The sequence below is a fragment of the Aedes albopictus genome, chromosome 1 (assembly GCF_035046485.1).
Source record: "Aedes albopictus strain Foshan chromosome 1, AalbF5, whole genome shotgun sequence".
Taxonomy (NCBI): domain Eukaryota; kingdom Metazoa; phylum Arthropoda; class Insecta; order Diptera; family Culicidae; genus Aedes; species Aedes albopictus.
This window is the reverse complement of record NC_085136.1, coordinates 273,692,585-273,704,343: the sequence shown is the minus strand read 5'-3', so window position 1 is coordinate 273,704,343 and position 11,759 is coordinate 273,692,585. Positions and strand designations below refer to the sequence as shown.

Here is an 11,759-nt window from a genome sequence, read left to right as displayed (position 1 = left end):
ACTTTTTGAACGTTGAAGAAAGTTATCATAGATTAAGACTTTTTGGATTTTTCTCGAAAAAATGTAATTTTTTTTACGTCAATGTCAATAAATTTTAGTGTTGATGTCCAAAGATTTCCACTTCTGTTCTCAAGTTATCTTTAATCCGATATATTAGAGCCTATTTAGATTAAAGGGAGAACACATTTAGTAATTTTTGTGTGGTATTGTAAATTTGACTTATTTTCCTCTATATGGGTAAAAATTTCAACCCGGTATAACTTAATTCACCATGAGAAAATATTACATTTTATAACGTTGTATTAAGTATCAATATATTGTTCATAAACGTTAAAAAATTCATTCAATTCGGTTCAGTGGTTTCCGAGATATGACAGCTCAAAAATGAGTTGTCTAAAAAATAGTGTTTTACCCGAACGGTTCTAACTCCGCGAAAAAATATTCAATCGAGCCCAAATTTGTACCAATAATGCACATAAAACAGGTTGATAAACAGTCAAAATTTGAGATTTTTTGATGCACTCTATGAAAAGTTACAGTATGTTGAATTTTTTTGTGGGAGAAAAAAAGTTGCCTATCCCAAACATTGTGGCCATCCCCTGTAATTCTGAACAAATATGTTTTACTAAATTGCAGAAATTTATTCTTTTAACAAATTATACATCAATCATTTTACATCAGATGTGGAGTAATTCGAGTAATATGCAATCAAACGAATCGATTTTAGGATCTTACAGTGTGACATAGTATGAGCAAAGTACTGTCCACGTATATACTGTAGCTCATAATACTATTTTTATTAAGAAAATCACTCAAAGGGGCTTTTTCCTCTTTCAAAATTTTTTGTTAAAAATAACTTTTTTTTCTGATAAAAGTGTATCAAGGAAAAGTTTTTGAGAATACGGTCCTGTTGAAGATTAGGTGAATATTTTCGTGGCATCGTAAAGTGAACGTTAAACAGAAAAATCTGGGTGGTACTTATGCTGCTTCTGAATACTTAAATTTTACTTGAACAGCATTCTGGAAATTTAAGTCTTTAAACCAGCCGAAATAAATTTGTTCAATTTTAAATATCGATTCTAATCTGAAAACAATTTTGGACTAAAGACGTAGTCACGTGCTTGCTTCCAGAAATATATGAAGTATTAATCTTTTATTTCTTACGATTTTAAACAGCCAAAAAAAGCGTACCCGAAAAAAACCTAAACATCATTTTGTGCAAATTGGCTTGCTTTGAAATAGTTGTAAATTAATAGTGTTTTGGATTTCTTGATAATGGTTCCACTATTTAAACAAGTAGTTAGTAGTTAACCCTCAACTAATGGGGTTACAATAATATTCTGGAAACTATTACATCTACTTAATTCCGTTTTCTCAAGTTCGTCGAAAATGTTAAATATTCTGATCGAAAGATACAATTCTTTCACTTCAAATTCACTTTTAATATTAAACCGTCTACTTCCCATGGTTGCTCTAGAGCATCATCGATGTTCGACGAACTCTAAACAAACGGAAATAAAAAAAATATGATGCTATAGTTTTTACAATACAATTGTAGTCTCATTAGGTGAACCCAACTACCAACACACGTTTTAATTGTAGAACTATTGATAAACAATGAAGCAACTACTGATTTACAACTGTAAAACTGTTTCGTTGATTTCGGAAACTTTGGCCAATTTAGAATAAGTTTTGTTCGAGCACTTTTTTTCGGAAACGCTTACTTGACATATTAATAGTCGTTCAAAATCGTGGGAAGGAAAGGGTTAATCCTTTATGAAATTGTTTATGTTTGAAATGATACTGAAGTTCTAAATTTATTTACAAATTCGATAATGAATTAGCAAAATTTCGAGAAAAGCAAGGTTGTACAGGATCTAAATCGATAATTTGAATTCAGCTTGCTTATGCAGATTATCGATAAGTTGGGGGCTGTCCATTTATTACGTAAGGCAATTTTCACGATTTTTCGACACCCCCACCCCCCCTTGTAAGATTTTTTGTATGAATGCCCAAATATTTTTGTATGGCACGTAAGATTTCACAAACCCCCCCTCCCCCTATAAACCCTTACATAATTAATGGACGGCCCCTTGTATAAAATTCAAATATGTTCACCAAATTCCTTTCAACAATAATTTTCCCGGTAATCATTTCAAATTCCCGGCTTTTCCCGCTTTTTTCCCGGTCGTTCTGAATTCCCGTCTTTTTGTGGGCTTCGTGGCCGAGCGGTTAGCGGCGTCAGTCGTTTAGGTGTCTCGTAAGCCTCGGAGTGTGGGTTCGATTCCCGCCCCAGTCGGGGAAAACTTTTCGTCAAACGGAAAATTCTCCACTGGGCCACTGGGTGTTATATGTGTTGTCCGTTGTCGAATGTTTGTACTGTTCAGTCTGTAGAGGCCGCAAGGTCGAAGACGGTGTAATTGTCTTTTTGTCTTTTTTCCCGGTTTTCCCGTTTTTCCCGGTTCGGTGGCCACCCTGCTAATGGCACCAACGGGTTTGATCGGTGTGTTAGACCACTACGTGGTGGGAAGATCATTCACGAATTACATAAAGCGTTTTGATATTTACTGCAAAATTAATAACGTGCCCGAAGACCAAAAGCGATCATATTTTATTACTCTTAGTGGTGAAGCAGTATATGACGAGCTAGCTAAACTTTACCCTGATGTAGACGTAGAGACCGTTAGCTATGCCGATATAGTAAAAAAACTCAAATCACGTTTTGATAAAGTCGATCCAGCTCTTATGCAAAGGTATCGTTTTTATACCCGTTTTCAAGGTCCAACAGAGTCTAGCGAAAATGTTGTGTTAGCTGTAAAGCTGTTGGCAGAACAATGTAATTTTGGGCAATTTAAAGAAACGGCAATAAGAGACAGGTTGATCATGGGTCTTGGCGACAAAACGTTACAATACAAACTGCTAATGGAGGATGATTTGAGCATGGAGGCTGTTGAGAAGATGATTATTAACAGTGAAGATGCAGGCAATCGTGTGAGAATAATGAATGAAGGTAGCGCTTCGAATGTACATTCTGTAAAGCATCGGATTGGCAGACGAAACGAACCAGAGAGCCACGATAATTGGCATACGGATAATCGTTATAGGCACAGAAGCAATAGCAGGGGAAGACAAGTTTCCAGAAACGCATACAAAAGGTGGGATCGTTCGACTTCTCGGGACCAAAAGAAAAATTTCCATGCAAACGCTATTTGCAATTATTGCAAACGCAAGGGTCATTTGAAAAGAGATTGTTTTCATTTCAAGAAGTCTATTGCAGTAAATTCTGTTGTTGAGCCGCAACCTGCAATGGACGATGTTGCTCACTATTACAAGCGTATGAAAGTTAAAAAATCTAGCGACGAAGATAACTCAGATTATGAGTGTCTGATGATTAAAGCCGTAAACAGTGTTAGTGAGCCATGTTTAATTAAAGTTTCAGTAAACGATGAGTGTTTAGCGATGGAAATGGATACTGGTTCGGTAGTGTCAGTAATAGGCAAAAATACATACTACGAAAAATTCTCAAAAATACCACTCTCAAATTGCACACGCAGACTGGTGGTAGTCAGTGGATCACGTTTAAAAATACTCGGAGAGTTGGAAGTTTTTGTATCTGTGAACAATAAAACTGCTGTAGCTAGATTGATCGTATTGCAGACTGATAATAATTTCACCCCCCTTATCGGGAGAGATTGGATGGATTTGTTTTTTCCTCACTGGCGTAAAGGTTTGATTGGATTGGAAGCAGTTAAACAAGTAGGCTTTGAAGACGATAAGGAGCAACTTTTAGGTAATTTGAAAGCTAAATTTTCAAAAGTGTTTACTATTGATTTTTCTGAACCAATAACAGGTTACGAAGCTGAACTTATCCTAAAAAATGATCAGCCAATTTTCAAGCGTGCTTACGAGGTACCATACAAAATCCGTGACAAACTGTTGAACCACTTGGACATGCTAGAAAAGCAGAACGTAGTTACTCCAATAGCAGCAAGCGAGTGGGCGTCTCCAGTAATCGCCGTTATGAAGAAAGACGGCGACATACGCATGGTGATCGATTGCAAGATTTCTCTCGGGCATCAAACTGTTACAGCTCATCGAAATCAACTAAAATTGATTCATGATCAGCGGCGTAGCTCTATGGTTCTTATGCCATTCCACGAACGGAAGCGAAGACGTGATTCGATCGAATTAGAAGATCCGTTTATTGGATTTCCAGATGTTCCACACGTTCCAGAACAACGAGAAACCAAGAAGCGGAAGCTGATCAGTGTTGCTCGCAGTCCAGTTATTACCAGAAGTGCTACGCGATCGAAACAAGAAGAAAAAGTGCTTGAATAGTTGAATGATACTGAGCCCGGTCAACCGTAGCGGTATTATCTGAATTGAATGAATACTTATATTCGGCAATTGAATTGCATTCAGAATTTCAAAGAAAACATTGAATTTGTATTTGTCCTACATTATTTCAAATAAGTTATTATTTTCTCAAAGAAGGAAGAATTGTTGTATAACAGTTAAGTTGATGTAATGAACAAAACTCTCAGATTGAGAGTTCAATAAGCATGCAATACAATACAGGGCTCAGTCGAGTCTAGTGAATGAAACAGACAAGAAGCCTTTCAAGATTATCATCCGAAAACCTTTATAACCCGTAGTAAAGCCATAGTCCGGAGTGACCTTCTAGTAGTTTTTAAAAAGTGTTTTAAGTATAAAACAAAAATTTCAGCCATTTCCTTTGCCAAATTCAAAAGTTACCGCGTTGACAATCAAAACTAGGAGCTGTACAAAATTCAATGGCGCACATTCTACTTTCATTGCTACAACAATAAGTACTGCACCGATTCACATGAAATTTTGTAGGTGAAATGAACACATCTTAAGATATTATTAGGCCAAATTTGAGCAATTTTAATGTATCTTGTGAAGAATTACAGCTGTATTTCTGTGTCCCGATTATAGCGGATACAGGCTTTACAATAATAGTGCAAATTGGGCGGAGGAAGGGACGACTAGGCCAAGCCCAAGCCCTCATACATCAACGGCAAGACATTTAGGGAGGTAGGAGCGAAATTTATTCGCTCTAGGCGACGACCCTCGTGTGCATCCATGCCAAGGAAAGTTCACCCTAGGAATACTCAAGCTATTGCGCACCTTCGCCGTGCCTGTCTACGGACTAGGTGACGGATGCAGCGAGCACGTACTAAGTGAGGAGCGGAGTAAATAAACGACATGTGTCGTTTTCGGCTTCCGAAGTAGTACTTACAAAACCGAGATAGGGGCGAACAGAAAAATCTGCAATGAGGGCTTCTGTCAGAGTACCAATACGAACCGGGTCGTGATGGTTAAGACACGAGGACTGACTCTTCTGAGCAGTCCCCAGAGATGCTGGAGATGATCATCGACGGGCTCTCCCGCGTCATGACCTTAGTTCATATGACCACTAGGGAATGGGCAGATGATGAAGGGAGGATCATCGATGAGAAACTTACGGACGGAACCAAACTTGGTCTTAAAAGTAGTCATTGCAGAGGCTTCCGGGACATTCAGATTTGCTTTACAGAAGGCAGCATAGCGAGTGTAGAGAGATTTTGGAGGAGAAGAATGTAGCGAGGGCGGTCATGCTGCAGCACGGGAAACGGTAGAACGTGGAGCCATATAAAGGAACGCGGATACATGATCAGACCCGTCTCTTCCGGAAGAAAAATTGCCGTCTGGTAAAAGCAGAAACACACAAGAAACACGACAGTTCTACCAGAAACTCAACACATCCGGGAGAGGCTCCGTACCGCGAGCCGAAATGTGCAGGGATAAGGACGAGAGCGTCTTGACTAAGTGAAGGTGGAAGCAGCACTACGACGAACACCTAAATGGTGCGGAGAGCGCAGATATCAAGGATCAAGGCAGCGTGAGGAATGACTACGTCAGTACAGCAGGGAGCAATAACAAGCCAACACTCACGTTGAGGCAAGTTAAGGATGCTATCCAGCTGCTCAAGAAGAATACCTAAGTCTGCTGGTAAGGATATTAGTATCGGAGCGGAACTCATCAAGATGGGCCCGGAAAACTTGGCCACCTGCCTGTACCGGCCAATAGTCCGGATCTGGGAGATCGAACAGCTACCGAAGGAGTGGAAGCAAGGGGTCATATGCACAAGAAGTCAATCTGACAAGTTGGAGGTGAGAACTTCTGAGCGATCACAATCCTGAATGCTACAAAGTGCTATCCCAGAACATCTTCCGTCGTCTGTCACCTAAAACGAATGAGTTTGTGGGAAATTATCAAGCCGGCTTCATCGACGGCCGCTCGACAACGTACCGTACGGCAAATCCTCCAAAAAATGCCGTGAATACCAGGCCCCAACGTATCACCTGTTCATCTGCTTCAAGGCGGCATACGACAGTATCGACAAGGTGTTATGGGACAAGCCGAGGCACGATTTTCACGAAATCCGCCCAATATGTCTGTTTTGCGGACGACATGGATATTATTGCTAGCACGTTTGAAACGGTGGCAGAACTATGCACCCGCCTTGAACGTGAAGCAGCAATGGTTGAACTCATGGTGAACGCGTCGAAAACAAAGTACATGTTGGCAGGCGGAACCACGAACCCTCGCACCAAATGTACCATGCACAAAACTATAATAAGACCGTGGAGGGCTGCAGCCACGAACCGAGAGTTATGGCGAGGATTTGTCGCTTCAACTTTGTAATAAATAAAATGAAATGGATAAAGGTGTGGTATTTCAACTTGTAGCTCAGCGATCGATTGAACAGTTACAGTTACATCCATCCACAAGATACTACTACTACTAGAAGAAGGAGAAGGCGAAGAAAGAAGAAGGGTGATATACCACTACCCAAGAACAAAACATCTGAAGTACTTTTTATTGTAATTTTTACCCAAGTTTCAGTTTTTATTTATATGCCTTCCTGTTTTCCATCGGTCTTCACACTCTGCTCTAACCTGTTTGCTGATGTTTGTTCACATTTAAGGGGGTATTCGGCGGCTTATCTCCATCGTGTGGATTCTTGTGATAGGCTTGGGAAGCCCTCGAAAACTGTCGCTAACATGTTTTATTGTTTTTTTTCTTAGATTTTCCCTTTCTGTTTTGTGTACTATTCTGTAGATGCGCGCGCAACGGAATGAATGTGCTGCAGGTATGCTCTTTTTCAACATTTTTTTCTGTTATTTCTCAGTGAATTTCTTTTTTTTCACTAATTGAATCTAAACGAGCTTTGTTTCATCTCATTTCGTTTATTCTCTCAATGTTTGTCCTTTCAATTTTCGTTTAACAAATGCTTCAGCACTACAATGGGGGTAATATCTAGTGCAATTTGTGTGTTTTTCAATGCTTAAGTTGTCAATTTTCTACCGGAACAGTAGGGAGGTCTTGGTTTATAGCGCACTGTTGTTCTCGGAAAGGTATCCTGTCGGTTGCTTTTTGAATGTTAAATCTCATCTTCTAGTTTGCATTTCATCTCTTAATTGGGGCATTGACTTAAGATTGTGTATGTTCAACGATCATGATGTTTGTTGTTTGCTTTCGACTTTTCTCTCTTACTAAGTTCTCTTACATTCTTAAAGCATACGGTTAGGGGGGTTTTTTCCTGTTCTTATTATTTAGATTAAAACTTGTTTTGTCTGATCGTAGTTGTTTTCTTTCCATCTTTTTTTTTTCTTCTCACGTTTATTAGCTTGGTTTTACATCTACTTGTATATATCTATAGTCGTCACAATGTTTTTTTTTCTTTTCATTTCTCTTAGCTGGTTCGCGCACGGTTACTTGAGTGCGGCTGTGGTTCCTAACTCCTGACCTACGGGAAAGCGGAATCCGGACGATGGCAGGCGGGGTGAACCTGTTCGGCGAAGAGGAAAAGAACCTCGGCTTTAGTGGTCGATGGGAAAAATGCATTTGATGAAAATGGCTAATGAGAATCATACAAGTGTTACAATCTGCTATATTTTCAGCAAAAGTGCCCCGTTTAGCATAACGCCGCTTCATATAATGGTCGCTTGTCATATAAACCATTTGGCATATATGGCATGAGTTGATCTCTTTGAAAAGAGGAATAATTTTTTTATTGTTAACGAAAGAATGTTATGCCAAATGGCATTATGCCAAAACGGTTCGCCATACTGCTTTTAGAATTGTGTTTGGGGGATCAAATTAAATGAATGTGCATAATGAAGGAGTAGAATGAATAACGACTTCAGCCATACTATCAATTGGTATAACAACAATTTCGTTTGGCATAATGTAATTATGACATATCAACAAACATGTACTCAATTTGGGAATTTGAAACGACCGTAATATTGCATATTCTTTATACCAAATTGGACACTTCTACATCAACGTTGTGAATTACCATATTTGAAAAATATATCTCAATCTCGAGACGCATACAGAGATCAAAGTTGAAGGATTAAGAATGCTCTCGAAATATGGCACACTCAGTAGTGGAACTCTTACAGGATACCGATTGAAAGAAAACTCGGGCAGATTGGTTATTCCTATGATTTGCCACAATACGTACAGAATAGGTGTCGCCTTATGGCCGTTTGGCAAAACAAAAATCGTTTTGGGATTGCCCTTTCATCATGTTATGACAAACGAACTTTGCCAAATGTTCATTATGCTAAACGACCATTATACTAAACGCTCAAGTAACATTTTTGTAGCCAATTAGTCTTGTAGAGGTTTTGAGAACCTTCATAAAATCTAATGCTTTTACTTTGGTTTTATGATGGTTCTAAGAACCTTCTCTAGTCTGTTTGACTAAATCATTTTACTTGAGTGGCCATACACCACCGCATAACGGTCGTTTGCCATAATGTTCATTGAGTAAAACAACGACCGTGTCGTCCTACCAAATGACCATGATGCCTAACACTCGTAATGCCAATCGGCGTTATGCCAAATGGGGTACTTTCGTTCGTACTGGTTATAGCCATCGTCACGAAAACTGTCTCTAAATCGCGCTTTCTCTCTGTCTCCCGTTCTCCCTCTCATTCCCACCACTGCCCCGCGTTGGCCAATAGTAATAAGCTGTGAACCGAATTCGCACTCGCGCTCGCACGAACGACTACTGTCTTACCACCAAACACACGCGTATACCTATACAGACACTCTCATGTATTCCTGTGCTGCTGCTTTATTAGTTTTCGTTTCCTCTTCTGTGTTTTGTATCTTTTTTTTCATTCTAACTCCTACGTACATTAAAAAATAAAAGGAATTTCTGTTCTTCTACTTACACGAGAAAAAATAAAATATAATCCAATTCATATTTATATCTTATTAAACGAGTTTTAAAACAAAAAAGGAAGCAATTCATTTTTTAAATGTACCACTACAACATAGAAGTTCGCATGTCAGTGTATGTGTGAGTCCGTTTGTTTCTAATGAAATTTGTCCTTCTTTTTCGGCAGATCTCAAAGTTGAATCTAGAATTTAGTGAATCATTGGAAGCGAAAATGTCTGTTGTCAATATTTCTACTGGTTTATGTGAAGTCTTTTTGAAAGTTTTTTTAACGTCGTCGTTTTGTTGTTGTGATAGTGGTGGTCTATTTCTATTTTTGTATGCATGTGTGTGTGTTTGTTTGCCTACTTCTGTTAGGTATTTCTATACATAGTTTTGTTTCCTTACATAAAACTATTTTGTATTACTCCTTTTTATTCACGTTCTCTCGTTTGCTTATACCTTTTTCTTCTTATGTTGCAGTAACTTCTCACATCTTACTAATAATTATTTCTCACAATTTCTTGTTTTCTTTTCTCTGCCATGTTTTATCATTCATAATTATTATCGTTTCTTCAGTATTCTCGCCCTCAATATATATTTGTTTTCTGTAATTATCTCTCTTTGTTTACTGTTTTTAATCCCTCATCAAAGTGAGTGTGTGTGTTCGAAAAAAAAAGATCTGCGTTTTCCTAACCTTGCCTGTTTGCACGCACTTGCGATCGGATTTTATCAACTTTCGTGTATCAACTAACAATAAGCCATACATTAATAATAATAGTAATAATGAAACTAATGTACTTCCGATGATTCCGGCTTAACCGAATGATGATTACTTGGATCGGGGGCACTAAGAGGCTGTCGTTTGACGGGGGGACGATTTCCGAAACAGGCGCGCGTAGAGGGGAAAAAATATTCATTAGTTCATGTGGGTCAAGAGTGGTCCAATTGTACGTGGTGCTGGTAGCGTTTCGCTTTGCCGCAGGGAAAGGCTACCAGGCAGAAAGTGTTTTGTTACAGTGGGAAAATGGCATTTTCAATGCGAAAGAAATCAATTGTTTTTACATTCAGCAATGTATGACTGTGCGACTTTTACTCGAATCTCCTTTCCCCGAAAAAGAAATACAATACTTTCTTAGTGGAAGTGATCCCCTACTTGTTAAAAAAAAGTTATCCGGCGCCAAACTAGAAAGTCGTTAGAAGCAATATGGCGCTAGGGAGAACGTGTAGCATTCCTAACTACCGTGGGGTCGCCGTTCACCACTCGTTTCATACTATTTAAATATAAATCATCTTTTATCTATGAATTTTCTTAGTAAAATAGATTTTACTTAAAGGAGGACACTATCATAAAACCACCATAAAACTAGGTGGGATATCTCATAGAGATTCTCCAGGATTTCTCCCAGAGTTACTCTTGAAATTTTTTTTTTTTTAATGTTCTGCGGAATTTCTTCTAAAATTCATACAATTTATTCGAGGAATTTCTCCAGGAGATAAATCTGGTATTTATCCAATATTTTTATCTCGGGTATTCTTTCTGAGATTTTCCGATGATTTCAAGATTTTTACAAGAATTCGTGCTGGAGTTCTTCCCAGGTTTCAGCAAATTTTGGAAACAAAATCATTTCTTGACCTATCCATTTCCACAGTCCTTATCAGGTGCGTGCTGCTCAATACTAAATAGGGTATTGGTTCCCTTCTTAAGCATGTGGCTCCCATTTTCATCCTACGCAAAACAAAGAATTGAAGCGCTGTTTGTTTTGTTTCTTATTTTTGTATTTTTTGTTACAAGTGAGCACCCATGAAAACAAAAAGAACGGAATCAATCGGTGCCGTAATCGCTTGTTTTCGAATAGGATGAATATGGGAGCGTGAGATTAATGATGGAACACATACCCTAGTTTATTTTGGAGCAGACCTGTGATCTCAATTATTTTTTCGTGGATTAGGATATCCTTCAGAGATTGTTTTTTTTTTTATTAATTCTATCCAGACTTCAGTAACAAACTTTGATAACGACGTATAATCAATACTACACCATTGATTATACGTCATTTTCAAAATTTGTAGCTGAATTCTTCCTTGAATCCTTTTTTTAAATTCTTTCGCCGTCCCTTACAGATCCCCGCGATTTCTCCTGAAGTTCTTTCTTGATTATTCTAGGGGATTTTCCAAGAGGTGTGCGTAGCTTTTTTCTGGATTTCTCCAGGAATTTTCCTAAGATTTCATGCAGTTGTTTTCCCGGATTTGCTCCCAGTGTTTCTTCCAAGATTCTTCCGAGATTTCTGAGAGTTGTTCGTGTGATCTCTGTAGGAGAGTCTGACGAGATTTCTGCAGGAGTACCTCCCGGAATTTCTTGCAGAGGTTGTCTTGGTATGCGCCCTGAGTTGCTTCCTTCCGAAGAGATTTCTAAAATTCTAAAAAGTATATTCGTGCCTGCCACACGTATACACATGCAAAATGGTTTGAAGAGGAAGCTTTTAGTTGACAACTGTGGAAGTGCTCATAGAACACT

At 38.6% G+C, this 11,759-nt stretch overlaps 1 protein-coding gene across 1 annotated transcript; it reads left to right on the top strand.

Moving 5' to 3' along the window:
• Positions 1-3,684: 3,684 nt before the first annotated feature.
• LOC134291762 (uncharacterized) lies at positions 3,685-4,338 on the top strand. Its single transcript, XM_062859914.1, has 2 exons — positions 3,685-3,790; positions 3,851-4,338. The coding sequence occupies exons 1-2, from the start codon at positions 3,697-3,699 to the stop codon at positions 4,336-4,338; spliced, it is 582 nt and encodes a 193-aa protein (XP_062715898.1). The 5' UTR covers positions 3,685-3,696.
• Positions 4,339-11,759: the final 7,421 nt, after the last annotated feature.

What these genes read in the sequence shown, in the direction of transcription:
- LOC134291762 (XM_062859914.1), top strand. Translation starts at nt 3,697, where the DNA reads ATGGATTTGTTTTTTCCTCACTGGCGTAAAGGTTTGATTGGATTGGAA. An exon ending in CGATAAGGAGCAACTTTTAG is followed by an intron (nt 3,791 to 3,850) that starts GTAATTTGAAAG and finishes AACCAATAACAG; the next exon opens with GTTACGAAGCTGAACTTATC.